Source organism: Actinia tenebrosa, unplaced genomic scaffold (assembly GCF_029948245.1).
Source record: "Actinia tenebrosa isolate PJP-AT-01 unplaced genomic scaffold, QUT_ActTen_1.0 PGA_scaffold9__36_contigs__length_13948895, whole genome shotgun sequence".
Taxonomy (NCBI): Eukaryota; Metazoa; Cnidaria; class Anthozoa; order Actiniaria; family Actiniidae; genus Actinia; species Actinia tenebrosa.
The window spans coordinates 8,644,922-8,672,620 of record NW_028292586.1 but is presented as its reverse complement, the minus strand read 5'-3'; the positions used below and the strand labels follow the sequence as shown (position 1 = coordinate 8,672,620).

Sequence of the window (27,699 nt, the reverse complement as noted above, 5' to 3'; positions counted from 1 at the left end):
AGGCTCCCTGTTGTTCGTTTTCGTACGCATAGGCTGCAGTATGCCATTCTCATCCAGGAACCTGAAGCCCACGTTGGCATGGCTGCTCGTGCCAATGCAAATACTACAAAGGATCAATTTCTTTCCTGAGTAGTTCAAATTCACGGACATGCCCGTGACATCAACCCAAGATGCCTGGGTGTATTTTTTCTCGCCTGTGTAAGTCGTATAAACACAATCTACTCCAGCTACGTAGGGGTTGTTCATCGCCATATATAATAGCTCAGACCAATGCTTGCAGCGGTTAAGCCGACCTTTAGTAAGTTATGGTCATATTCCTCAGGTATCGCAGGCAGGGCCTTCTTTGATGGTTTCTTAACTACGGGTAGCTTCGTTTCATGCGACTTTTTTGACTTCTTCACGAAATGGGGGATGTTCCTAAGAGTGTCAGAGTTCACGTCGTTCACCCCAAACTTCATATCCTTAGTAGCTCGTTGAAGTTTGTTGTTGTATCCTACTACAGAACCAGTATTTATAGATAAATTACTAGGCATTAACCAACAACCCGGGGCTACTGCATAGTCCAACCTCGCCTTAGAATTTTGTATAGCTAGTTGGTAACGCTGTACGCCCTTGCTAATGTCGCCCTCCAAGATCGAACTTTCGAATAGAATCAAGGCTTCGGCTCGCGTCTCTTCTGCGGCGCCCGTATTTCCGATTATGCTGGATCGGGTGTTTACCTGAGCTCCAAGGATAGAATACACGTAAGCTTCTATGCTGCGGTTTAAACGGGCAAGGCCGGCTTTGGTTAGTCCTTTACCTTCTGGGGGTATGAAATTAAAGTATTGCTTCGTTTGCTCGTCGTTGGTAATCTTGATAATCAGCGGGTTAGCCCCTGCATACTTACCGCCCTCGTCTTTGAACAGAGGTCCGTCTCTGACTTCCTTAGTGGTTTTGGCATTTGGTTCAAAGAAGGTGCTACTGTCGTGAGTTTCCTTATGATACCCAGTGTTCCATCGTAGATTCAATGCATGAACTTCCCTGTTGCTTAGCTCGTGCCCACCAATCCCCCAATAAGCCCAAATATGCCCCAAGCCATTGTTAGCACCGACAGTGCATCTAAAATCCTTCCCTACAACACCAAACTCCTTACAAAGTCGGTCGTAAGCAGGAACGTTGTATTTATTATCTCTTGGATAAAACGTGGCATCTCCTGGTAATGCAATAACACCCATCTCATGCAGTATTCTTCGGACGGTAAAGTGGAAGTGAAACATAAATATCGAATTCTTCATCAACTTCGCACTTACACCGCAGCCGCTGGTGGCACACCAAACCGCAAAGTTTAGTTGCTGCGGCCAATAACGCATGTTAGGACCACTTAACCATTCATGAGATTCCTTAGCGGTGGTATGATTAATGGGTACGTCTTTGAAGATATCTCGCACCTTTAACGAAAAGGAATGGTTGTTAGAGATCCGCATGTTCAATGTCAAATCCAAACTTGGATGTTTATCAAATGAAACCGCGGGTATCGGATAAGTACCGGTACCAAGCAATAATTCCTTTGACCAACCTTGCACGGGTTTTGGATGTGTTGGTGTGGGTTTAACATAACCAGAATTCTTCAGTTGATTGTCTATCTGATCGACCAGCGTAGGTTTCAAATCCTCGTTGCTGTACATCCTAGAGCCGTTATAGTAAATCCCATCGGGTCTCCTTTCGAACTTACTAGGGTCTGCATGCGGAAACATCTTCCTAAATGCTCTCCAATTCCAGTAATCCCGGTTGTCGTGATGTGGCTGCTCCTCAATATCATTCCCAAAAGCGTCGTACATTAGTATATATAATGGATGTTATACCATCAGCACCTCAGTTGTACCCAGATGTTCCCTATACTACACCTAATGAACTAAACGCCGAAAACTTTCGTCTGAATAAAGCGAACTTAATCCTGGCTTACTTGGAAGGGCAGGCAAAACACTATGAAAAAGTTAGAAAAAAGTACGTTAGAGCCCGGAGTACGCTACATAAGATTGCGATAACTTCAGGATCCATATCTGTTGTGTTAACGGGCTCTGGCGTTGCTACTTCGCTTACTGGGCCGGGAATAATCGTTGGAGTTCCTTTGGCCGGCGTTGGGGCAGCTTGTGGTATCATTTCGGCTGTTGCTACGGGTATTATGAAAAAGCTATCCACGAAAATATCCAAGCATGACACGACAATAGCTCTATCTAGGGCTAAAGTAAATACTATTACCGATCTTGTCTCAAAGGCTTTGCGTGACAGAAAGATAGACGACGTAGAATTCTCGCTTATTCTGGCCGAAGAAGACAAATACGAGAAATTAAAGACGGACATAAGGAATAAAAAAACAGTCGTAAAAGATCTTTCCGAGGAATCTCGCAAAAAGATTTACCAAGAAGCGAAAGAAGAGCTTCAAAGAAAGCTTGCTCAGTAAATATCGTGACAGGATTCTATTTACATATTGAACGTCAGTCTGGAAATTACGCGTAATCTTATGCCATAAGATTTATGCTAATTACTCATCTTATGGCATAAGATTTATGCTATTCGCTCATCTTATGGCATAAGATTTATGCTATTCGCTCATCTTATGCCATAAGATTCACTATCTTCTCGGAATCCATCCTAACAGGGGGTGGTTGGGGTCAATTTCGTAAAATATTTCGTAGATTACGTCAGGGTAATAAGGAATATCCTTATCCAGCCGACAAAACATCCACTCGGCTTTTGTCATATCAGAAACCTCGGGAATAGACTTACCGGTAATTTCAGACAAAAGATAGGGAATAGCTTTGTAATATTTCCCTAGTTTTAATTTTTTCAGCGTTTTCCGTAGACTTTGCGGGGTTGGCTCTTCTAAATGGTCTATGATTTTCTTCTTTACTTCGTCGCTTAAATATATCGGATGTAAACCTTGGATATGACTCATCCAGTCCCTGAAGTATTTTAATCTCTTATATGGCGTTTTCTTACGACCTCCATTGGCGTAATATTGCTCTTTGGTAGCATTTGGTACGGCATTACGAATATTCTTACCACACTCGTAACACTGTGCTGACGTGTCATCTTCTATTTGCATTTTTTTACCACAACACCAAAAGGGTTCTGGCTTAGGTACGATAACTTTAGGTCTTAGACAAATTATGCAAAAGTCGTTAACGAACTTCTTACATTCGTGCATCGTATATTTATAAGATATTTTAACCTCCGTTTGCGGTAAATCTGCTGTACCCGTCTTCGTAAATCCGCGAGTTAAACCCGTATATCTTTGGCATCGATCGCGAGTCCCCCTACCTGCTGCTCACAGCAAATTGATAATTCCAGATATCATCAAAACCTCATCCAATAATTGTTTAATAACTAGCTACACCGACGCTTTGAAGACATAGTATACTTTAGTATACCATGTGATATGTGTAGTGCTGCTATAACACCCTCAGGCATATTATCCAACAGACATTCCCACGAAAGGGCGCGCGAAAATGTTCGTATCGGGATAAAGGGGAAGTTTCTACCTTCCTCCCTGTGCTGTCCTTTCGATAATTTTTTTTTTTTTTATCTTGTTTAAGTGCCAAAGAAAATCGCCGGGTACGAGAACGAATTCATGCACCAATACCACCAGGTAAGGGATTGGGTACTTTCGTAAAATATTTTCGCCCTAGAATATTTTAAGTTAGTGAATGTTAGTGCATTGTCTATTTGACGACTTAACTGATTTACATTCGGTTAGGGTTAAATTTATTTAGTTATCTGTTTTTATATTTAGACAGTGTTTATTCATTTGATTTCTTTTTACATTTAACTTACATAGTGCGATAATTGTTTTGATGCATATTTATTTTAGTAAAAACACGCAGGTGATTATAGAAAATCTCGCACGCTGATTGGTCAAGAAACTCACACTATCACACGATAATCACCTCGAGCGAAAATCCAAAATGGCGGCCAGCCGCTTTGTTGCTTTTACCGGAAAAAAATACCTTTTATCTTCTTTCTTTTCTTTCTTTGAAAGAATCACCTGTGTATTTATACTAAAACAATTACTTACCTCAGGCTCAGTGATTATTGGGGAATATTTACCTCGCCGCTCAAAGACTCGCGTCTCGGTAAATATTCCCCGATAATCACTTCGCCTTCGGCGAATAATTAATAAATAACTGCCATAGCTTCTTGAATTGACGCCTGCATTACATACAGGGAGCCCATTTATCGTAACTTATGCGGGTATACAGCAAAAGCTTTATGTACACAATTATATTTTGCTTAGAAATTTCGATGAGTTTATCCCTTAGTTAACTCCATCTACTCTGACATAAGATGATCACCATCAAGGGAAAGGCTGTGTTGGTGTTCATTAACTTTGTTGATGTTAGGTTTTGGTATAGAGAAGAACCTCTATTTAATGGTTTTAACCATGTTAAAACATCTATAAAAAAGCTTGTTGTCAAAATCAAAAAGAAGATTTTTTGCACTACTTTTTAGCTCTATAAGCGGTCAACCTCTATCTATCGGTCACTTGACAATTCCCAGCTTTATACAAGTTTGACTGTAGTCCTTTGTTCCACATAGAAACTGTAGGAATGTTTTCACATCTCATGTGGATGTTGAGATATTTAAGTATATACGCGCTGTCGTGCTGTAACAGGCTGTATACCATGCATAAGAGTTATATTCGTGATCCACATTATCAACAAGGATAGTGGTTAATATTCGTATTTTCGATGCGCTTTATCCTCTTTTTTGATTGAGAAAACCATTATAGTAGTTTTAATACTCAAGATGGACAAGCACTAAAGGCGTGGTCTTTGTTGATGTTGGGGCATTCAATATGTTTAGCCCCGTGCTGTGGTGTACAACCTCATTAATCATAGTAGTGTTAATATTCTAGATGGACAAGCAAGGCGTGGTCTTTGTTGATGTTGGGGCATTCGATATGAGTATCCGTGCTGTGGCGTATAACCACATTATAGCATTGTCTAGATTCTAGATGGACAATCAAGGCGTGGTTTATGTTGATATTGGGGTATTCGATATGTGTATCCGTGCTGTGGCGTATAACCCCATTATAGCATTGTCTAGATTCTAGATGGACAATCAAGGCGTGGTCTATGTTGATATTAGGGTATTCCCGTGGTGATAATGGGGTATTCGATAACTTTATTCCCGTTCTGTGATGTATAACTTCTTTCCTTTCTGCATTTCCAGCACTTGCATATTCAGTACCATTGGACTTACTGATTGTAATACTCTTTTTTCGAGACCTCATTCACCAGAAGCTTCGGTGCTATACTGCAAGCCGGCCTCAATCGCTGGCACTGACAGTGGTCACAGCCAGGGTTTTGTTGTGTTCTCAATGTTGCTTTTACATCCCATTTTATTGGAGACGGGACTGCTATTTAACGTTGTCGTCCGAGCCAGGTTTTGACACCTCAATATTGGCATTAGCCAGGGATTGAACCTGGGACGTTCCACACCAAAGCTGAGCACTAAGATTGCGCCACCGAAGCTCTCAATTATAGCAGTGTCTATACTCTAGATGGACAAGACGTGAAGGCGTGGTCTATGTCGATGTTGGAGTATTCGATAAGTTTTTCACTGTGCTGTCTTGTACCCGACCATAAACTATATTATTCCTGGTGTCAATCATGTGAATAGACGGAGGCTTTGTCATTGAGTTTTGCCCCAGTCGACAACATTTACACGTCAAGCGAAATAGTGCAGCTCGGAACTCTGGCATTCTGCTGGCATAAATAAAAGTATTGATAAGGGAGTTCATGTAATGTAAAAGTTTAATAACATTTAGGGCAGTTTCGTTGATGTGTAAATAAGTGTAGTAATGAATACCATTTATAATAGCGAAGGGGAACCAGGCTAGGATCGACGCAGCGGAAACGATAAGTAATGTCTTGGCAAGTTTCTTGTTCTGGTAGTGATTCTGCCTCACACGATTCTTTCCAGCCATTCTTTGACTGCAAAGCTTAAAGTTCGCGAAAACCACAGAATATGAAATGATTATCAAGAAGAGTGAAGATAATAGAAAAGAGAAAGGAACCCAAGCTGCATAGACGGCGTGGTCTTCAAAGAAACCATTAATATACGTCGTCACAGCTGCTACCATCGCAGCGAATATCCACGTGGAGATAATGATGCTGACGTAAGCTCGAGATGTCGTAACTCGATGACGTAATGGCCACACCGTTGCGAGCATGCGCTCCAGAGAAATAAGAGCAAGATTCATGATTGACGTTAAACCTGTGAATATATCTAGATAGTGATAACCATGGTATATAATAACGTGCACTCGAGGTGATGGTTTGGACCATGTTGAATAATGTAGACCAACAATATATATATAAAGAGGTAATGGCAGTATCCCCACGAGGAAGTCTGCTATTGAGAGATTGATGAGCAGATAAACGCTACGTTTCCTAAGGTGCTTGTTCAAACCAAACGTGACGATTGTCATGCAGTTACTAACGAGGATACCGATAGCTTGGAATGAGAAGGCGCTGCACCACAGTAAGCCCACGCTTGGGTTACGAAGAACAGTGGAATTTGAACCATTCATTTTCTTCGTTTCCTTTTGAAAAACAAAATGCATGACACATCATTTATAAGAATATGGCAAGTGCTTTTTTTACAATAACGGCATATAATATTCTAGACGATAGGAATAGTGTATTGGATAGTTATGTAATCGCCATCCATGCTGAAAGTATATTTCAAAGAATATTTGTTTATACTCATACATTGTTGACATCCAACTTCCTTCCCTTCAATAAACCTCTAAAAGGGCTTTCATCGATTGTTGAAAAATACAACCTGAGAAATCCAGCCATTTTTTTTACTACATTAACCTGTGCTCTCTGACAGTCATATTTTAAAGAATTAATATGCCTAAGGATGTGAAACGTTTTCAATATTACTGTCCCAACATACTGATAGAGAAAATAAATGCCATATAAAGTCGAATTAGGAAAATTCGATTCAATTTCTGTGAAGAATGAATAGGAATAATAATTGATATTTTTTATTTTTTACTGCATGGGCGGCCATAGATATCCGTAAGTAAACCGCCCAGACAGGAAAAAGGCTTCTGTTTTAGATTTTGTTTGATATAAAGCAGTTTACGGCATTTAAACTATTGTAACAACTATTCAAAATAAGGAAGTTTTCTCCAAGTGAAAGAAAGATGGAAAATGAACTGGCAGTTGATAAGAAAATATTCTACTATTTTTTTACTTAAAAGTTTAAAATTTCTAAATTTTCAAACATTTTGTTAAGCACGAAGTGAAATGATATTAATGAAAAAATCTTTCAAAAATATTATAGATCTCAAATCGTTTAGCTATGGACGAAACCTTCTACATAGCTTGAAAGAGGAACATTATAATCCTAGGGGCTAGACTCTTCATTGCGAAACCTTGGTCTTCGTGTGAACTTGGTCTTTGACTGATAAGCGAAAAAGAATAGACGGGAAGTAATGCCAGTCGCTGAAAGATAACTTTGATTTTAATAAACCATAAAAGAATAGACAGGAAAACAACGAAAATCCCATGCCGAAATTTGTGAATAAACTTGACTTTAATTAGTGGCAGAACATTATCTTAAAGACATGTTTATTGATATTAGAAGAGGTTTCATGACGAATTTGCTCGACAGATGTGCAGAGAACATTTGTGAAATTTGGGCAAATGATCTGCTTTTCGATTCCCTTTAACACCAAATATCTTATGACAAATAAATGATAACTGCTGGGATACGCATATTGTAATACCTAATACTAATTAGGTCGAAAGAAATAAAACATCTCTGAGCAAAAAAGAAAATTCTGTCGCATCTTCCATCTGTTTTATGATATAGAAGTATCCTCGCAATCATGATCACCGCGGTATACAGGTTATACCTATATCATTGCCAAAATCAACATTTGTGGGCGCCATCCCCTCCCTGCTGGTCGTAAATATTTCTTTCTGCTGAATTTAGTACGTTTTCGACCTAAGAACACAAATCTCATTTACAATAAGCTAGTTTCTCTTAATGAATTCTTGCTTTACCCAACTACTGCTTTTGCTTTACCACTAGGAGCTCTTAGTCAAACATATTCTTTATAACGAGTTAACGTAAAGCTTTTTGAATGCTTAGCTTGTCATAATCACTGACTTTAGCTGTCTGATTGACTTTTACAATCCAATGTTATTAGTATAAGCATTCGACAGAATTTACACTAAATACTAAAACTCCTTGCTTGACATACCAGATTCTTTCTTGCGTGTCAATGCCAAAACACACGCCTTTATCCTTGCCTCTAAGGAAAAGAATATTTATCGTACTGGACCGTTCTTCTCTTTGTTGTCCTCATAATGTGACCACATCAAAACTAATTTTCTTTTCATTCGCAGTTATTCTACGTTTTGTTTTACACGTGATGTGTCTATTTTAACTTGACTGAGTGACGCATGCTCAATTAATTGGTGGCAAGCGTGGAACTCATTTTAAAATCCTATTGGTGAAACAAACGATAGCTGCTCCCAATAATGATATTTCTCTTTCATGACTCACATTTTGAGATATTATGTATTCATGTATCATTACTGTCTTACTCACTATTGTTAGCCACTTGAAACATTCACTGGTTTGAACAGGGTAGTCCTATATTTCTCTTCTGAATTACGTGTTACAACGAGGTGAACACGTCTTTAAGCCCTTCAGTTCTTATCAAAAGATCATAAGTCATTTAACATTTTATATTTAGTACGTTATTGTAAAACATTTCTCATTTTCTTTACTGTCTTGTTTCCATTCAAATGTCTAGTCCATTTATGACACTTATTCAATAATGCTTCTTCAAGCTTTGGCAGTTTTTCTCATTTCATCTCATTTTCCCACTCTATTTTTCTCCTCTATTTATTATTTGTCAGGCTCTCAAAAATTAGCCAGTCAACCGATCGGTAGCTCGTAGACCAATATTCCATACTCACTGCAGCGTTTCGACTCATTAAGCATCAGCTCTTATGGTGAATTACAAATACTTCGCCACAGAAAAGGCGCAGCATTTTGTGTGAAAAGCTAATAATAATTAAGACTACAATTATGAGGGTTTACCAGTATTTTTCTTCCAATTCTTGCTCTTCCTCTGCATCGAGTTTGGTACAACTGGTTTTTGCAGACCGAGGAGAACCCGAACTAAGAAAAACGTCGCGGCAGAACCAACAAACGACTTTACTGATTAATGTAAAACACCACCATGACCAGAATTCAAAGTTGTGTTACAGTCTCAATCACAGCCAAAATAACAGGAAATATTTCAGGAAGATTAAGCAACATTGCCCAGTGTCTCCACACTAACCTCAACAAATTATCCCCTTCTCTTAAAACAGGTGCGCAATGGGAAATGGTTTCACAAGAACCCTTAGAACTACCCCTCCCCTCACCCCCTTATCGTATGTTCTAGAAATTTAAAAGTAAACTAGCTGAAATAGATTATTTAGAAATAAGTAGGTACGAGAAAATTCGTTGTCATAAAATAAAATTTGGTTGGCGTCTTCCTGGCGGATTGCTAAATTGTCTGGTGATAAATGCTTACTAATTGACTTGGTAAATAATCATATCTTAGATAGTCGACTCTATCACGCCTCATTTGCTATCAGTTTCTTGATATTTTGTTTTTATATGGTTTATATTCGAGCATCGGGGTTTGCTTTACACCTCATAATTAACAGCCATTCCTGAAACCATCTAGAATCACGTTTCATATGAGGTATTCTATGTTATGTGACTTGGATTGTCAAATCTTTTGAATCTATCTTCAAGAAAGTGTATTTTTGTACTATACACCAAGCATGGGTAAACTTACTTAATGGAAAAGGGTTCTTTCTTTTAGAGTCGTATAAATAAGTATAACAATCTCGATATATTCGTTTCGAATATTCGAGATTCCAAACAAATGTGGCTAATAGTGGATTGCGATTATTTTGGACTGTGATCTTATGATTGTCCAACCTTTGTTTTGGATAATCTAAATGTGAATCATATGGAAGTTCAGTAGCGTAAGTAGGATGCTGTTGGAGCCTCAATGTGTTACTGATGAAGCCAAAAAGATCTTTATCGTTTTATGTATCAATAGTGTTCATATTGTAAACAAGAAGAAAAAACATCCCATTACAAGGAGTTTCCTGGTAAGATGAAATCCCATTTCATTAACTTCCCTTGGTATAATGCTTAAATCAAAGCTTTATCTCTTTATCTCAGTCTGCAGTTGCGTAACTTCCCCTCTGCCTCGAAAGGCTAGACTTTAAAAACCTGCTCCTATTGTAGTCCAAACAAATATTAAGGGCTGACAGAAAAAGGCATATATGATGATAATTTTGTTTCCTATTTTCATGATCTGTTCCTAATAAAAACAACGGAAATGCAAGTCAACTGGAACTCGTATCATTCGTTCATTTACCAGTTTTTGCTGCCATTATGCTTTTATAGAACTAATTAAAGACGAAACTTGTTCTGCTGTTTGGATGAACAAATCTAGTGTTATATTATAAATCTACTTTTGGTTCTCTGTATTTCTAAACTTGTGTTTATTGTTAAAGTCATTAGCAGATTGTAAACTAGCTTTATGGTATTTTCCAGCGAACATATCGATCAAGTTGCCAATTCCTTTACAGGCAGCATTAGATTAGTTAGATGTGGATGAAGTTATCAATTCTCCTTTGCCATTAAGGTAAATGACATGAACTTGATAGGAGAATATTGACTTTGGTCAACCCTTTCTTCTAAAGCCTTGCCTAATTTTTTTCTATAAAATTGCAGTGTTTACTTTTACCATGCTTATTTACTTTGCATAACAAAATGAGAAATTATAGATTTTGATAGCGTTTGTTTTATCAAAGTGAACAGAATTATTATTTTTTTCATACTTACTTTGAATCCCTCGTTTTCCAAATAAATACCATCCACTTTGTTAGGATTTTACAGAATTAAAATTTTAGAGAATTTGTAGCTTTTGAGACCCTATTATTTACCAGACAGAAAATTGAGAGGTCTGTGGAGGCTGTAATCGCATCAGAAGCAGTTTGGGGTTTGACGGTGGGTCGTGCGATATTGCAATCTCTCAGCCGTCCAATAAAACACTTGATGCGCTTCTTAGATTATATTGTATTAACGTCGTAACACGATTGTATTTCAAATTTATAGGACGACGTCATTTAAGCAAAAAATTAGCAGCAATAATAAAAGCAGTCTAGTTAATTTCAATCGTTCAGAAACAGAGCTTTCATTCAGCTTGAGTGTTGCACTGAAAGAGCCGTCAACGCGCCTGAAAATTCAAGGGCTTTCATCCGATCATTATCATATTTAACAGCTTCCTTGATGGGCTATTGTTTTAAACAATAGTTGTGGTAGTGCAGGAAATAAAAAGATATAACTAGCTAAAAACTAGTGTGAGCTGCGTCGGTGTTTCTAATGAAACAGTAATGATGAAAAGGTAAATTATACACCGTGAAAAGATGAAAAAACTTAAGTTTTTTCATCTTTTCACGGTGTATAATTTACCTTTTCATCATTACTAGTGCAGGAAATATCCATCTGGCTGATATTTACTAAATAATTCTTTCAAGTTTGTGATGTTGGCCTTCTTTTCCCAGAGCAAATTTTAGAGGAAAAACTGAAATGCGATCTAGTTTGTCTCTTCTTTTTTGGTCGCCATTTTGAATATTAAATGAGGATGTCAGAATTCCGCTATTCGCATCGGTTCCTAACAGAACGAGTATAAATAAGTTCGCTCCCAGATCCACCTCGCACAGTTTCGTATGAATCTTGTAGTCAATTTAACAAATCGTTCATAGATTTCCATAGATTTCCAAAATGTTCAAAACTCAAGTGGAACCACGAGCGCAGGGAATGAAGAATCGCTCGCGCTGACACTTTGCGCAAGCGATTCGGCATTCTATGAGTTCGTCCTCTTATTAATCAAAGCTATCAGCCAATCAACTTGACGAAATATGAAATATTGACGACTTCCTATATATTCCTTTGATCTCTCGCGCTCATCCTATCCGTCCATCAACTGTGTTCAGCCTTTCCCCTCCCCCTTCCCACCCTCATTGTCAGTTTCTTTCTGCTCCGTTTTAACTGAACACGGTTGCAAGTACCCCATTCATATTTATCCAGCGTGGAAGGGACAAGTGCAAATAGGATACTATTTCATTCACAGCTTCATGTTTCCATATGAACAATATTTCAGTTTTGAAAAAAAAAAAGATGTTTCCGAGTAAAATTTGCTTGAAGAAACACGAATCGCATCTTTGATATTTTTTTGTTTTATGACGTTCAATAGATTCCTTTAGTACTCTAAAAAAGAATATCCAAAGTATTTCCATATTTTCCGAATGACATCTCTTTCTCTTCGCATCAGCATTATTGAAAAATGAGGATTTCGAGCCTTTCCGAGGTTGAAGGAAAACATGAGGAGCTTAAGAACGTTCATGGGCAAAAAATCCCATCGTCAGATTTAAAAAAAATTTTGCATGATGAAAGAACATCTTTCTAAAAGTAAAATAAACAAATAAAAATGGGGGTCCCCGACATCGTTTAGCCGTCAGAATTCGTGGACGTTCACCCTTTTTACGGTACAAAACACGCCGTGAACAACGTAAACATGGAAAGCTGTCAAAAATAAGTCATATTTTATTGAAAAAAATCAATTGGTCGACGCCATTCTTCACAGAAGACCAGAAAATAACGAAATAACTAGTTAGCATTTGAAATTTGTCAGTTAAAAATTAGAAATATTATACACTTAATGTCTGGTCGCGAGAGAAATAGTTTTGTTTTCCCGAGTGTCTCGATGTTTTGGCGCAGCTTTGTTATATAGCAATTGAGAAATATTGAGAAGTCAGTTTACGAAATAAGAACTTTATTTAGCAAGTTAAATGCATGAAAACTGACCAAATGACCATGATTTTGCGAATACAACTCACATACGGTCTTGTATTTCTCTACCAAAAAGCGAGGAGAGTAGCAACAGCATTTTTAGTCGCTTTTTTCGTATTTTCCAAATCCTCTTTCTCAATAAAAGTCTCTAATTTCTCTATTATTTCGCTTCGAGCTCCATTTGTAATGAAAATTCAAGCAAAATATCTGCTCCCGCTCTGTTGTTTTTGATTGGTGCAAAATTTCACGCCATCAGCGATTTTCACGTTCTGATCACGTGCACTTGTTTATTTTCACGATTGTTGTCAGGTGCAACTTATTCCCTGACTGGGAAATGAGTAACTTATTTCCCGGTCGAGATACATTTAGATTTCACTAGTGTCACGTGGTCTTCTTTCAGCCAATGAGAGTGTTCGTTATATCGGAAAATTTCGTAGCTATATAACAAAAAATTTTATTGGGCTACGAGTGTGGACTTGATTTTCTCTAAAGTTTGGTATTACCGAGTACTTTCAAAACACTAAATAAAAAAGGGGGTGCCCGACTTAGTTTTAGAGCTAAAAAGATTAAAGACGTTTTTATAATATTTTGCTTCTCGAAGCATTGGAAAGTCGTCATCACGACGAGCGCCCGCTCACTAAATTCATGCGTAGAAAGGATGCGCGCGAACAATGCACATGAACGTCCTTAATACAACTCAGGATTTCTCATCATGATGTATATGACGTCACGTAAATCTCACTTAATCTTTGGTTGCAATGTAATTGGTTGCTGAAAGATATTTTTAAGAATCTATGTTCTTAATGACTGGATCGAGTTAATATTGTGGGATTTTTTTATGGGATTCTTTCTCAAGATAACGACTATGTTGTCACAGCTCCTTAATGCCCAGCAACGCCATACTCGACCCAGATATTTCTCAGCCTCGGAATGGCTAATTGTCAGGGCTTTGCATCCAGTTTTAGCTTATTAATATCTTACTAATAACACTCAATTGATCCACCATTTACTAGCAGTTTGATTGTTCGATAAAACAGATTCAAGAGTGAAGAGGAAAAAGGAGAACAAGAAAGATCAAACTGAACACAAGGACATGGGCTTCGTATGGGGAGCTGTAAGTATTCACTTATTCACATTCATTTATTAATGGTTTTTTTTCGTTTTTTTTTTTTTTTTTTTTTTTTTTTTTGCCATCTTAACTCACGTCTGGGTAACTTTGGTAATGCCTGTGGATATAAAATTAAAACAAACAAACTTATTCCCACGAGGTTTAAAATAGCGAACGAATATAAAAACTAGGGGCTTTAGATATTTAATCAATGTTTTGTATTAGCCATCCTGAGGCTGCGAAAAAAAAAGGGTCACGTTATTACAGTGCAATGTGAGACTGTTACATGGGACAATAGACGAAAAAAGACGCCATCTAGGAAATATGTTCCCTAAAACAGTCTAACTGATGCACTGCAATGACAGCGCAACCCGTTTTTCCCTCCACCTCAGAATGGCTAATAACTGGCTTTTTATTTTCCAACTGCAAAGAAAAGTCAGACATTTTATAGTCAATTCCTAAATACTGAATCCAAATATGGCGAGCAATTTAAATAGCTATTGTTCTGGACTGACTAGCCTCTCTTACATATAAAAACGCTTTTGTCTTTCCACCGAGCACGAGGCAAGTCAGTCCAGAACAATTAATATTCAAAGTGATCGCCATATTTCCATTAGGCGTATATCTTATGTTGCTATATTTTTATTAATACTAGCCGCTATGTTGAATGATTTACATAGGGTTTTTTTGTATACTCTCCAACTTGGCTGCATCGTCTTCTTGGTTTTTTGTTTTGTTTTGTTGTCATTTCATTCTCTTGGGATACAAAATATTTTTTCTTATGGATCTACTCCTGAAGCGAAAAGTTATTCCGAAACTACCGTGAAGGCGCGCAAAAACGAAAACACTCGCTATCAATGACACATGCAGTATTAATTTGATAACAAAGGGGCGGAAGTCTTGCATATAACCTGTATTCCCACCTCCAAAATCACCCTAGTTCAGTTTCTAACATTTTTGCTTATATTATATTTTTATATTATATAAATTATAATTATAATATATAAATTATAATATATTATAAATTATGATTATATTTTATATTTTATATTATATTTGCTTTTATAAGGGAGAAGATGATGTTGCTGCATCTGAGGAATGCGAAGAAGTTTATGCAAAATTCAAAGAAAAGGGAATCAATATTTCTATGCAGACTGTGAAAAGGTAAACATTCTGTAAATAAAAGGAAACGACACGGTAACTTATAACACGAGAAAGGTTTTAATAACGTATGTGGCTGAGGCATAGATTCTACTCTTAACTAGCCCAATGCCATGAGTAACAACATCGATTCTTTTAGTCTGTTATTGTACTCTTCGCTTAGCGCATTGTTTTCTTCAAGAAGTTTGTTCTGTAGATATAGTTTTCAATGATGAATTAAATGTCAAATATGATATAACAGCTTGACAGCTACATCAAAGAGGTTGAGTGGTAGAACAAATTTCCATTCTCAGACGGACAACAAAGAAAAAGGAAAAAAGAAGGGAAAACAAAACCACGGAAGCACAAAAAAAAAAATTCATTTAAAACCATGTTTATCAAGAGTTTTTCATATTTAGAGGCTTGATGGCGCCCGCAAGAAGAGCGTCTGAAAACTGCATGGCATCGTTTTCCATGTCATCTAGTTCCGGGTAAGTTCCGTTTCGCCTTAGGGCCGGTTCCACTATGAAAATATCTGACAAATTTTAATTTACACTGATCCAACAATTCTAATATTGTACGAAGCATGACACGAGTCCATATTTCTTCTTAAGAAAACCCTTCAAATTTTATCGACACCTTGAAACAGCCTCGAGTGGGCTGAACAAAGTCGAGGTACGGCTATCTCACAGATCGAATTAGCATTTAGATTGTTGTGTTTTGCGGAGGGAGAGCAAACCAGGAAATCATTAAAAATACCTTCTAACCATGAGTGAGACATAGTAGTGTATGAATTGAAAAATCTAACGCCAAAGTTATTTCCTAACTCTTCCAGTTTGTTGAGCAGACCAGAAACATGGCTTCCTGAAGAATACGCGCGTGTAAAAATATGGGACGACGTGTTAAGTAAGTACATTCCTCATTCGTCGGAGTAATCGTGTTTTAGATATATGTTTATTGACCAAGCTTTTTTTCCTTTCTAACAGAAAAAGGCCGGTGACAAGATAGAGCCGGCTGTCTGAGTTATTTATGCACTATTCGTCATGTCATATGTACGCCCATCGTTATTCACGTGACGAAGTGCTATCACGTGAGCAATAACTTTTTGCTAAGAGAATGTGAGATGAGTCACACGATATAGCCTAAACAGTGCCAGCCGGAAAAAGGTGTCACAAGATGGAAGTCAACTGCACGTGACAGAAATCCATTTGGCTTTTGACAGATGACACATTTAACTGGACTGTGGACCTTTATCACGCGGCAGCCATGTTGACTCAACAATAGATGAACGATAGATTTTCTCACGTGACTAAGCCTAAACCAATCAGGAAAGTCATTATAAAAGGTATCGGGTGACAATCAAAATGAATGTTGCTGCACTAAGTTAATAACAAGTTGCTCACTTGAGTTTAAGCTGAAGTATGCGCTATTAGAAATGTTTGATGTGAAAGCTTTATATACTGAAAATTTGAATAACACTTGACATTTTCTATGATCATTATTTTGGGTAAACTAATTATTATTGAAATTATCTGAAATCTTTTGCTCAAAAAATTATTTCTCCAAAATATTTATCGTCCATTGGACATTGATCGTGTCAGTATACGACAACACGGTACAAAAGAGGTGCAGCACCATCAGGTTACAAACATAACTTTTAAAAAATTTGCATACAAATCCATCAATACTCTTCAAGCAACACTGATCTCTATGATCACTAGAGATCTACACTTTTTACTGCGGAAAAGTCGACTAATTTATGTTTTGCTCAAAAAATTCTTGCTCCAAAATATTTATCGTCCATTGGAAATTGATCGTGTCAGTAGACGACAACACGGTACAAAATAAAGAGGTGCAGCACCATCAGGTTATAAACATAACGTTTTGCTAAAATTTGCATACACATCCATCAATACTCTTCAAGCAACACTGACCTCTATGATCACTAGGGATCTACATTTTTTACTGCGGAAAAGTCGATTAATTTATGGTCAATAATTTATCTTACTGGTAGATTATTCTCTGGTAGTTTTACCTACAATCGTGGACAAAATTATTGTTACATTGTCCTTTTAATGACATAATTTGGATGCCGGTCCTTGGCACTTTTCTGCTGTTTCCTTCAGCCCCCCCCCCCCCCCCCTTCCCAATACCCCCTCCCCCGGAGCACTTCTTGTTCTGGTGACTGATTTGTCTCAAAACACAGCATTGGGTAGATAGGGGGATGGGGGGAACTCTTTGAAAATAAAAGTTATAAGTTATATTTTGTAACTAATTTTGTCCCAGATTGTAGTAAATCTAATGCATCTATCTATTTACGCACCATTTTCTAAACATTGTTGCCGTTTGATGTAAGGTCCATACTTGTAAAAACGTAATGTATTATGTATACAAGGTATATATCAGTTGAGTGGAAAAAGTCGCATGTAGATAATATATTTTTATTAAAAAATAAAGCTAAGATTTGATACGAATAAGAAAGAAACATATCGTTCTTTGAACCTTCCATTCTTCAAAGGTGGAGACACCCGACCAAGCAGAACATCAAAGCGTCACTTGACATTATGAATCTCAAGCTAGACTATGTTTTTGATAATCAATCAATCGTTATATTATAAAGAGCGATATTGATGATTTGAGATGTTTGATAAGACTGCAATGTAATTTATGTTCCTAAACGAATTGGTTGAAAAGCTACGATGGTTGTCGCATATGTGCCTCTATAATTCTTAGGTTTGCTGATAGAAGGATTGATTTAAAGTTTTTCGTACCATTTGCTCCGTTCATTTGCTCCCGTAAAAAAAACTCGGGATGATGGGTGCCAGATAAAGGTTTATCTTTATTGTGACTATTAAATAACACAAGTATCACAATATTTAATTTCTCTGTGCGTTTACAGGCGTTATATTGATTAATACTATCCTATTATGTATTAGATAGCTACTGAGACACGCAGCAATTTATTGCTGTGTCACCGAAGTAGCTATCTAATACATATTCACTTTTTAGTATCCCACCCCATTGTTCTCTCTCTGCACTATATCGTTGATTGCTGTGTGACAACATTTGAAAGCAAACATTCTCAGAAAAATGGGAGCGGTGTTTTTTTTTGTCAGAAGGGAAATTAACAGGGGTAAACTTATACGCGCTAAATACATAGACCAAACTGCAATATGAAAAATATTGCACATAACAGATTGCAATATGTTTAATATTGCAGTCTGTTGGCTGAAAAATGCATTTTTTGCAAGACATATGCTTCTAATAGATACCTAAAGTAGATTTTTGCTGCATTCGCCATGAAGAGGGAAAATATGGCATGTTTTGAGGTCATGCAGCGAGCGAAACAAGACTAAACGCTTCGTAGGTCTTCACATCATAGCTCAAAAAATGCCATATTTTTTCTCTTCTTGGCGAGTTAATAGCAAAAATCTACTTTAAATATCTATTAAGAATATAATTCTTGCAAGAAAAGGGGATTCTTATCGTTATTTAGTGCGCTAACTTACCTTTTATCACCAAAAAACTATCCGAATCCGCCATCTTTTTTTACATTCTCGTATAGCTAAAATCCTGTAGAATGCCAGCGACAATGGCTGATTTGATCACGTGATCTCTTAGTGCAAGTCGCCTATTGTCCAACGAGGCTGTCCCCACGATAAAAAAAATAAAAGACCTTGGGAAGCAAGGAAACTGTATGAGAAACGCATTAACGCATGCACAATCATGGAAAAATGAGCAAATAAACATGTTTTTTTTTTTCGCGGGAGGCGGTCTTCTCACAAAACAAATTTCGGATTTCAAGGCACCTTGGCAAACGTCCCGCGAAAATGCGTAGTCGTTAACAAAACACAGATTTCTCACAGGAAATTACCCTATCTATGATCTATACTATATGTAGACATATAACATGTGCCAAACATATAAAGAGAAATATATCTGGTAATCCAATTTACCCCTCTTATCGACTTGTTGCCTCTTTATAGATAGAGAAGTTTAGGAGGATTAATCTTTAAATACAAGAAAAACAAGGAAATTCTCTCATTGAAACTGTGTTCAGTACCGCCTTTACATTGTGCGTACATGAATTTTCATGTCTTCCAAATCTTGTAGATGATTTGTGAAGCTTTCGAGCCTTGTATCAATACAGAGACCCTGCCTCGGTGATGGTCAGTACCTATCGGTCAAGCGTCAATTGTCTCGCCTCTTACATGAAATATTTCCATCTTATACATTCGGTGTTGATCTGTATAGATTGTACCAGTAGGCTTAGCTTACTCAAGAATGCTTCATATCTACTTAGTAATGTTATTGCAAAGAGATTATACTAATATCCCTGGTCTTATCGTATTAATGTATTGATTACGAGTAAGTGCACTCAAGTACCTTAATCTGGAATAACGGCTCGATAAATGCGTCATACTTGATATGAACACACTTTTGGAAAGTACCATTGACAGCAATAATTCTTTCTATGAACATTTGAGAAAAAGGAATTTTTGACAGGAAATAATAAATACTTTAATGTCAGTTCGCTAGTCGCCTTAAAAGTATTTTGCGATAAACGTAATCATTAATGCAGGCTAGAGTATGTTCTTTTTCATTTCTAGTTCGATTATACACCCTTTATTTTAAATTAAAATACTCTTGAAACTTGGCTCGTGTTCTAAGATGAGAAGACATCACGCTAAAATGGCTGAAAATGTTTATCTATAGTCGTTTGCAAGATGGCGTCATTTTGACTCACTGTATTCAAGAATGTCGCTCTAGACTGCAACTTTTCTTTCTGTCCCCTGATGAAAATAGTAAGGAAATTAGTGCTAATTATTAAACTAAAAAACAAAGTGTACAGCTGAGGATTTTGGTAGTGGTAGTAAATGGATGATAAATGCAAACAATGCACTATCTGTTTTGACTAGAGCAGGAGAACAGTTTACTATTACCTTAAAGTCATTCGGCCAGTCTGCCCTTAGGGGCACTTAGCTGGTTTTTTTTGTTTTTTTTCCGCTGTAGTACTAAGTCTTACTACTGGTTTGCTTGTAAAGCGAAATAATCTTTAGGATAAAGTTCAACTACTCTGATACGGGTTGTTTCAAACAAAGAAGATCTCTTGTCAAAAAAAATACAATCAAGGATTTAGAATTATATATGTTTTCGAATTATTACCAAGCACGGATGCGGTGCTTGGTTTATACTCAACCTCGTGACTGGACATGATGGATTAAATTATCTTTACAGTGAAACTAAGTGGGTTTAAAGGTAGATTTTCCACACTTGACACGGGATTCAGGGACGTAACAAGACCTTTTACAGGAAGGGTGCACATCGAATAAAATCGGACCATTGATCGTGTTTCTTTTAAGAAAGCAGAACCGAATAAAACAAAAAACAAAACAAAAAACAAAAAAAAAAAAACAAACAAGAAAAGCCAAAAGGTAACCGAAAGAAAGCATAACCAACGAAAAAAAAAGAGATATGGATGAGGGGACCTTAAGCTTTTATGGGGGGGGAATGGGGGAGGGGGGGAGGTGCATGTGCACCCTGTGCTCCCCCCTAGTTACGGCCCTGAATCCTTCTATGACTAAAAATGTAGTCTGCAGGAGTCACAAATGACGTCAAATGTCAACACTAATCATAGATCAACTGCACTATGATAAGCATGAATAGTATTAATGCTGATCTGTTATAAAGAAGACCCGCATCAGCATGCATTAACCAAAATTTTCTCTAATTGCTCTTCTGGACTATTCTTTAAATGTAGAGCGAGACTTCCATGTAAGAAAAACATACTTTGGTCTGATAGGACGGAAACATATATTATAAAAAGGCTGCTCTAAAAGAATAGAGTATTGAATAAATATAAAGAAGCCGCTAATGCATCGAGGAAGTCTGTGTTTCTACGCCAACAAGGCTAGGATTCCGTTCTCATCTTACTGATAAATAATATATTTATTTCTAAAGACAATGATTAAAATATAACAGCAATATATCAGTAGACATTAGGGGTGGATCTAGGATTTGTCTTGACTAGTTCCAACCTTTAACCCACCCATATGAAAATTGATAGAACTATAATATTTACTACATTTGGACTGAGGAGCAATAAGAACAACAGAAAATGTCTTGTTAGATACATCAGCAGTTTCATCTGCAATGTTATAAAAAAATTTTGCTGTCTCTAATTTCACGTGAAATATTATCAAGAATATACTTTCAAGCAGTACTGATCATTTCGTTCTGAATTGTTTTCGACATGACACTGATAAGTCGTATTCCTTTCTGACAAATTTAAGGCCATGAAACGATTTTTGTGGCTTTTATCAGGGGACAAACGGTCCGTGTTTGAATTGCAGTTATTCACAGTAACGGATTTCTAACGGATTTGCTTAAATAATTTCTTATCTTTTTTTTCTGTTTTTTGTTGTTGTTGTTTTTTTTTTTTTTTTTTTTTAATTTTGTTTTTTGTTTTTTTGTTGTTTTTTTTTTTTTTTGTTTTTGTTTTTTTTTGTTTTTTTCCCCCTTCCTTTTTCCTCCTATTTCATACTTTCTTTCGTGGCTTTTTAGATCTAAAATATTTCTTTTTCGTTTATTTCTTTTTCGCTTTTATTGTTAATTTGCATCTTTTTCGAGTAATACTTGGTCATATTCATTGACTTATTCACAAAACCAAGCTTTAATCATTTTTTAAATCAGTACTAGTATCTTTTCTAGTCGGTATTCTATCCTCAATCTTACAAAGTAGTCTCCATATTATTCATGTCATTTGAGAACAACTTCCTTGGGATTTTTTTCTCTCTCTCTCTCTCTTCTTTTGCATGGCGTACAAATTTCGAGTGCCTGTTATTTGAATTAAAATGAGATATGATTACTTAAGATTACCGCCAAGTTTATTGCCCAGATTAATGCAATGTCTACCTATGTCAAAAAAAGTATGTTGGAGCCAACGGTGATAGGCAACACTGAGGCGATAGGCAACTAAGGAGATCTAAGAATCAAGAATAACTGGAATAACTTATAACTTTTTATTTAATTTTATGAAGCTAGTGTTAAGATATATAGTTTTCCTGGAATCGACGAAACCATGTTTAGTCCAAATAACACCTTAGCTTTCGGTCTTGGAATGACTTATCTCCTATCGGCTATCATGTCTCATTGGCTATCCCCTATCCCGTATCACCTTATGCTCCGAATACCTCCTATATGGACCATCGCAGGAAAGCAGAAAGAGCCTACTTTGAGGTAATCTGACACGGAAAAATGAAGTGCTTACATCACTGGACAGATGACATGGAAGGTTAAGTGGCACTGAACAAATGGCAGGAAGAATTCTAACCTTTTTTATGATCTACTTAGTAGGCATCATCATCATGATCAGTGCATCATCGAAACTCAATGAACTCTTTAAATCAAATTGGATATGCGAGGGAGAATGTTTACGTAACGTGCTTTAGGCGCCACCACACCAACTATATTATCACACTGAAAAGTCACATGATCTACTCACTTTTTTGTGGTCATTGCAGAAATCGCGAGTATGGAAATAATAGAGGGAAATCTTGAGCCTTTTTCCTAATTTAGATCTTCTCTTTCTCAGTATTTGCCACAAAAAGGATCATCAGAGTTTGAATTTGCTGGTAGTACGGTTTTTAAACTTATGACAGTTGACAGCCATCTTCCCAGGCATTTTTGAAAAAATAAAAGACTTGCACATTGTTTTTGAACAATGACAATCTCGATTTACTGGGAAGAGAATCGCTAGTGATTAAAGTTTCATCTAGCAGCTTGTCCGAAGCAATGGCGGGTTTTCCAGAGTGCTTTATGAGCTTTAATGCCCACCAGTTAGCTCATCGAGAACTGCCTCTCCTTGTTTAAATTCTTTTTCGTTCTCAGTTCATCATGGCTCTCTTTGACGCTTTTTTCCTAGTCAAAAGTACTAGCTACCAAATCGTTTTACTCCGTTATCAAACTACTCCGTTTACACATAGTTAATAGAGGGACTGGAGTATAGTTAATAGAGGAGACCCAGTCCAGTCTATTAACCATGGAACTTATAACTGGTAATGTTTTTATACGAAGCCGTCTCAGTTAGATTGCCTCAGGGTATTGTAAATTAGCGTTAAGCCAACCAACCACAGACGCTGCTTTCTAAACTAAAGAAAGATATCTTAATTAGATCCTAGAATCCAAGGTGCATTAAATACATAAATTTTTATCAAACAGCAAGAAAATGAATGTTTTCATAAAGAAAAAGAAAGGGAACAAAAAAACTTGAATATGTGTAATGGCCTGATAAATATGACACAGAATAAATATTAATCATGCAAGACATGTGCCGAGTCAAATCTAATAGAGTTTACAAACTGGCTCAACTGGTATTCTCTTTACTTATGACTGACTGATCATGACTTTACAGCAAGGTGTTTGTGTCTTTCTTTACATCCTTTCTCTTAAAGGATAGCGTTAGGTTTACACCTAAGCAGACTCGGCACTTTTCTCGCTCTCGTCAGAATGACAAGACTCAGGATATGGTGTTGACCAAAAGTTGTCTCTACGCAGGGATACGTACTTTTTTGACTTACAGTGAAATTTTAAGAATGTGTCAAGACGTTTGATATCGGACAAGAGCAGGCTAAATGTTTCCTGTCAGGAGGTGAGCGTCATTGGTTTTTTAATGGAGTTATTTTTGTAAGAAAAATAAAGTAAAAATAAAATACAACACCAGGAGCACCGTTTTTGGAATGGATTTTTTAAATAATTAAAATTAAAATAAATATCTGGATAATTTCTTTGATGCCCTCGACATTTTACCCTCGACACTCGACATGGTACCCTCGAATCTCAAAGCTCGACCAAAACTCGCACTAGGTGGGTTTGGGGGGGGGGGGGGGGGGGGGGTCTTGACCTATAGACAAGTTATGGAAGTACGTCCACGAGGGTTTTATAAAAAATTGATAAAAATGAAAATAAATGTACATAGATATATAAATAAATAAGTGTAATGAATTAATAACTATTTAAATGGCCTAATTATAAACGACTGAAGAACAATAATGATCATGAAATGTGTTTTTGTCACTCGGTACAGATCTATATGTTAAGTGTATGCTGCCTCAGTTGGGTTCTCGCGGGACGCGAACCACTGACCTCTCGTTTGCTAGACGAGATGTCAACCCCTCGGCCACTGAGGCTTTTCGGGAGAAGGTCGTGTTACATCTATATTCTAATTAAATCCGCGCGTGATCTTTTACCCAACACGAGACGGGACGAACAATGTTCGGAACCCGCTCGGAATATCCGTTAATCAACGGAATTTTTTATTAATTGTGAATTTATGAAATGTTTTTATCAAATGTTTTTCTTATAGAGCGAGCAAAATTCTTGCATTTTATTTCTACAAGAAACGATATATAAATAGCTCGACTCTGTTCATTGGGCTGTAAAAGGGGGTGTAATAACCAGCCCAATACATCTGTGAGCTATTCCAGTCACAGGCAGCCCAAACAAGGTTCCTGTGTATGGTTTAAAGGGAAAGGGAATGTATGGGAGTTATGATAAAGTTACGAAAATAAAATGTTTCACTCAACAATTTGCCTCAAAACTTGCTGCAGTCGTTGCTTTTACTTTGTTCAGTCTTCTGGCGACGTTTCAGCGCGATTTGAGGCCGTTTAGTGGGTTTTTTCAAAATCCGCTCTTCTCCGTCTACCTAAATGATTTTTTTTGCAGTGGTTCATCTTGTATGAACGATACCGCTGTTGCCGTTAGCTCGTCTCTTTTGTGTTGGTGTATCATACATACATTTCGCGCGTGTGATTGAGCTGTACCTCTGTAACCGACATTGCTTTTATTTTACTTTAAATTTTACTCACTAGCTAAAAGTTTTATTTCTTGGCCAGATTAAATCATTCTACTGGGTATTTTTACTGTGTGTTATTGCTTAAAATGCAAAAATGGAGCCGGTATCTATCATTTTTTTTAAATTCAGAAACGCGTATTTTATGTAGACGTATTATTATGAAAGGATTGACAGCTTTCCAACGTAAGAACGTGCAGTTGGAAAGCGTGTTCATTACGGTTCGTAGCACATTGATCACGTTAAGTGAATATGTTTATCTTGTATATTCCCTTGTGAATATTTTAGTCGCATGACATTTGATTATTCAAATATACGCTAAGTATATAAGTTAGTATGATACTAAATGTATTTCTCTCGCTTGTTGGACAGCCAACATTTGTATCCAAACTTATACAAATTAACGTTACAAATCTACAATTTAGAATATAGCTCTAGCCCTCGGAGCGTTAATACGTTGCATCGGTCGAGGACTACGTTTACCAGTGGGCTTTTTCCCCAAGAGGTTTTATCCTACTAGTTTTTTCGTAGTGGGCAGTGTATTATTGTAATGTAATAATGTTTGTTCGTTTTCTAAACAATTGTAATAATTATATATTCATATTAATGATGAAGTGCACATGATTGAAAATAAAATGCTGGTCTAACGCTGTCCACCAGGCACCCAGCACAGCCACACTCCATTATGTTGTAGTGTCGTATATACTAGCGATTAGCGTTTGGTGCGAAGGGTAGGAACGAATACTGCGTGCTACGCACTCGTGGTATTGAGCCTCTTTCATCAAATATATACGCGTATTATTTTTCATTTATTTTTCGAGAACTCGCAGATCCATTACCATGTAACCTTGGTGTAACACAAGGAAGTATTCTTGGTGCACTCTAGATTTATTTATTATCTACATCAACGATCTACCTTACATTGTCCAGCATTCCCAATTATCCCTGCACGCTCATGAAACAGTCTTATACTATTTCTACTCTTCAACTTCTGACATTGAAGATAAGCTTAATGAAGATCTTAAACTAGTTAATGTTTGGTATAAACTCAATATTAACTCCGGCCTCTAAAAGTCATGCTGTTTGGAAGCAAGAGGAAAACCAACAATATCTCAACCATATGTCCATGCATGTACACTCGAAAAAGGTTGGTCAAATTTTGCACGGGACTATTTTGTTTTTGTTTCTTTTGTTTCTTCCAAAATTGTACAAACGCATGTCATTTCAAAAACGAGCTAATGGACACCGTAATCTTTTTTGCATTTTTGAAATCAGCATTAAATTTTAGGTCAAGGGAGGTATCAATTTTTAATTTTCTGTTCATTATTTACCAAAGTAGTCAGCCACCTTCAGCAAAATCAACAAACGCCTTGGTCTTCTGAAACGAATCAAACATCTTTTACCACGGTTTGCTAGCCTGATGTACTTCAATAGCTTAGTTCTACCGATCTTTGATTATGGGGAAATTGTTTGGGGAGATAAAGACAACAAATTACGTTGATGCAGTCACTTCAAACTTTGCACAACAAAGCCGCCAAGATCATCCTGGTCGCCCTCTACTGTCCTCAGCAACTGATGCACGTTATTACTATCATCGTTGTTTACACATTTTCAAATTCAAGAACAATTTGTTGTTGTCAGATCTCAAGTTGATCAAGCGAAATGAGCATGATTATAACACAAGAAATAGAATTGACTGTCGCTTACCAAGTATTTAAAAAAATGGGGAAAACAAAGGACATCTTATCAAGCCATGAAAGAATGGAGCGGTCTAAGTAATGATATTAAACGATGCTCTAAGATTTCTCAGTTTAAATCCAATAATTATTTGAAGCTTTCCAAAACCTGTTAATGAATTCGTATTTTGTTTCATAACTCAATTTTGTTACATGATTGGTTTTACAGGACCTTCTTGAAAATCACTATAATGAAGAAGCATCCTGTTTGAATATTATTGTAAATAAATAAATAAAATAAAAGAATGATGCCTGATGGCGTCGAAACGTCGAGAAAAGTGTAGTTTACTTGTCGTCACAAATATTATAAGGAAAATTTTCAAAACGAAATGCATTCATTTATTATATGTTTATAGTCAGTGAAAATGAATTCTTAACAAGCCCCACCCCTGATAACTTCATTTTACATCAAACCGGACATGCACTCGGGCATTTAGTACATAATCATTGCCTAAAAAGAGTTGTTTAGTCATGAAAGCCTTACTTTCCAAGCCGTTCATAGTTAGTTCAATTTCGCAATAACACCTATTTCCTGTTGAAAACATTTGTCTAACGTAAGTTCAGTTTTTCAGATTTACAGTTATCTAGATTGTCAGTCTATGTTTTAGTTCTATACTTTATCCATTGTTACATGACTCCATTAACTAAGATCAGAAGAAGTGCGCCGAAGAATGAAGAGGATTTCTTGCGCCCAATTACCGATTTATCTAAAACACAATATAAGAAAGAATAAGAAAGCCTGAGAAAGCCTGAAAATAAATAAAGTACAGTACTAGCCTAGAATGAGTAAAAACGATTGAAGTTTGTGAGAAGAGTTTGCTGGGTTGCGAACTCGAGTAAACAATTCAGATGATATTATTTTTTGGGTACTAAATAAAAAAGACATCAAACATGAATTGGAAGCTTTTAGAGCGGAATACAACTTCGCA

The 27,699-nt window shown here is 36.8% G+C and overlaps 3 protein-coding genes across 3 annotated transcripts in view; 1 reads left to right on the top strand and 2 right to left on the bottom strand.

Annotated features, from left to right (window-relative positions):
* LOC116303516 (uncharacterized) overlaps nucleotides 1-17,307 on the top strand; it is a 50,485-nt gene extending 33,178 nt beyond the window's left edge. The window contains exons 9-14 of the mRNA XM_089024900.1: nucleotides 3,576-3,628; nucleotides 13,974-14,050; nucleotides 15,114-15,208; nucleotides 15,604-15,675; nucleotides 16,020-16,090; nucleotides 16,171-17,307. Of these exons, the coding sequence (XP_088881026.1) occupies nucleotides 3,576-3,628; nucleotides 13,974-14,050; nucleotides 15,114-15,208; nucleotides 15,604-15,675; nucleotides 16,020-16,090; nucleotides 16,171-16,184 (382 nt within the window). The 3' untranslated portion in view covers nucleotides 16,185-17,307. The remainder of the gene's footprint in view (nucleotides 1-3,575; nucleotides 3,629-13,973; nucleotides 14,051-15,113; nucleotides 15,209-15,603; nucleotides 15,676-16,019; nucleotides 16,091-16,170) is intronic.
* On the bottom strand, nucleotides 284-2,018 carry LOC148904706 (uncharacterized). The gene is made up of 3 exons (XM_089024931.1): nucleotides 1,556-2,018; nucleotides 568-1,427; nucleotides 284-293 (listed from the first exon to the last, which is right to left on the bottom strand). The coding sequence occupies exons 1-3, from the start codon at nucleotides 1,592-1,594 to the stop codon at nucleotides 284-286; spliced, it is 909 nt and encodes a 302-aa protein (XP_088881057.1). The 5' UTR covers nucleotides 1,595-2,018.
* Nucleotides 3,865-6,575, bottom strand: LOC116303518 (adenosine receptor A3-like). Its single transcript, XM_089024903.1, has one exon. It carries the CDS (start codon nucleotides 6,572-6,574, stop codon nucleotides 5,567-5,569), a length of 1,008 nt encoding a protein of 335 aa, XP_088881029.1. The 5' UTR covers nucleotide 6,575; the 3' UTR covers nucleotides 3,865-5,566.
* Nucleotides 17,308-27,699: the final 10,392 nt, after the last annotated feature.

Bases quoted from the DNA above. Each gene is read 5' to 3' on its own strand.
- LOC148904706 (XM_089024931.1), bottom strand. From the start codon at position 1,594: ATGTTAAACCCACACCAACACATCCAAAACCCGTGCAAG. The intron at 1,428-1,555 runs GTTGGTCAAAGG...TTTTCGTTAAAG, and splicing joins ACATCCAAAACCCGTGCAAG to GTGCGAGATATCTTCAAAGA.
- LOC116303518 (XM_089024903.1), bottom strand. From the start codon at position 6,574: ATGAATGGTTCAAATTCCACTGTTCTTCGTAACCCAAGCGTGGGCTTA.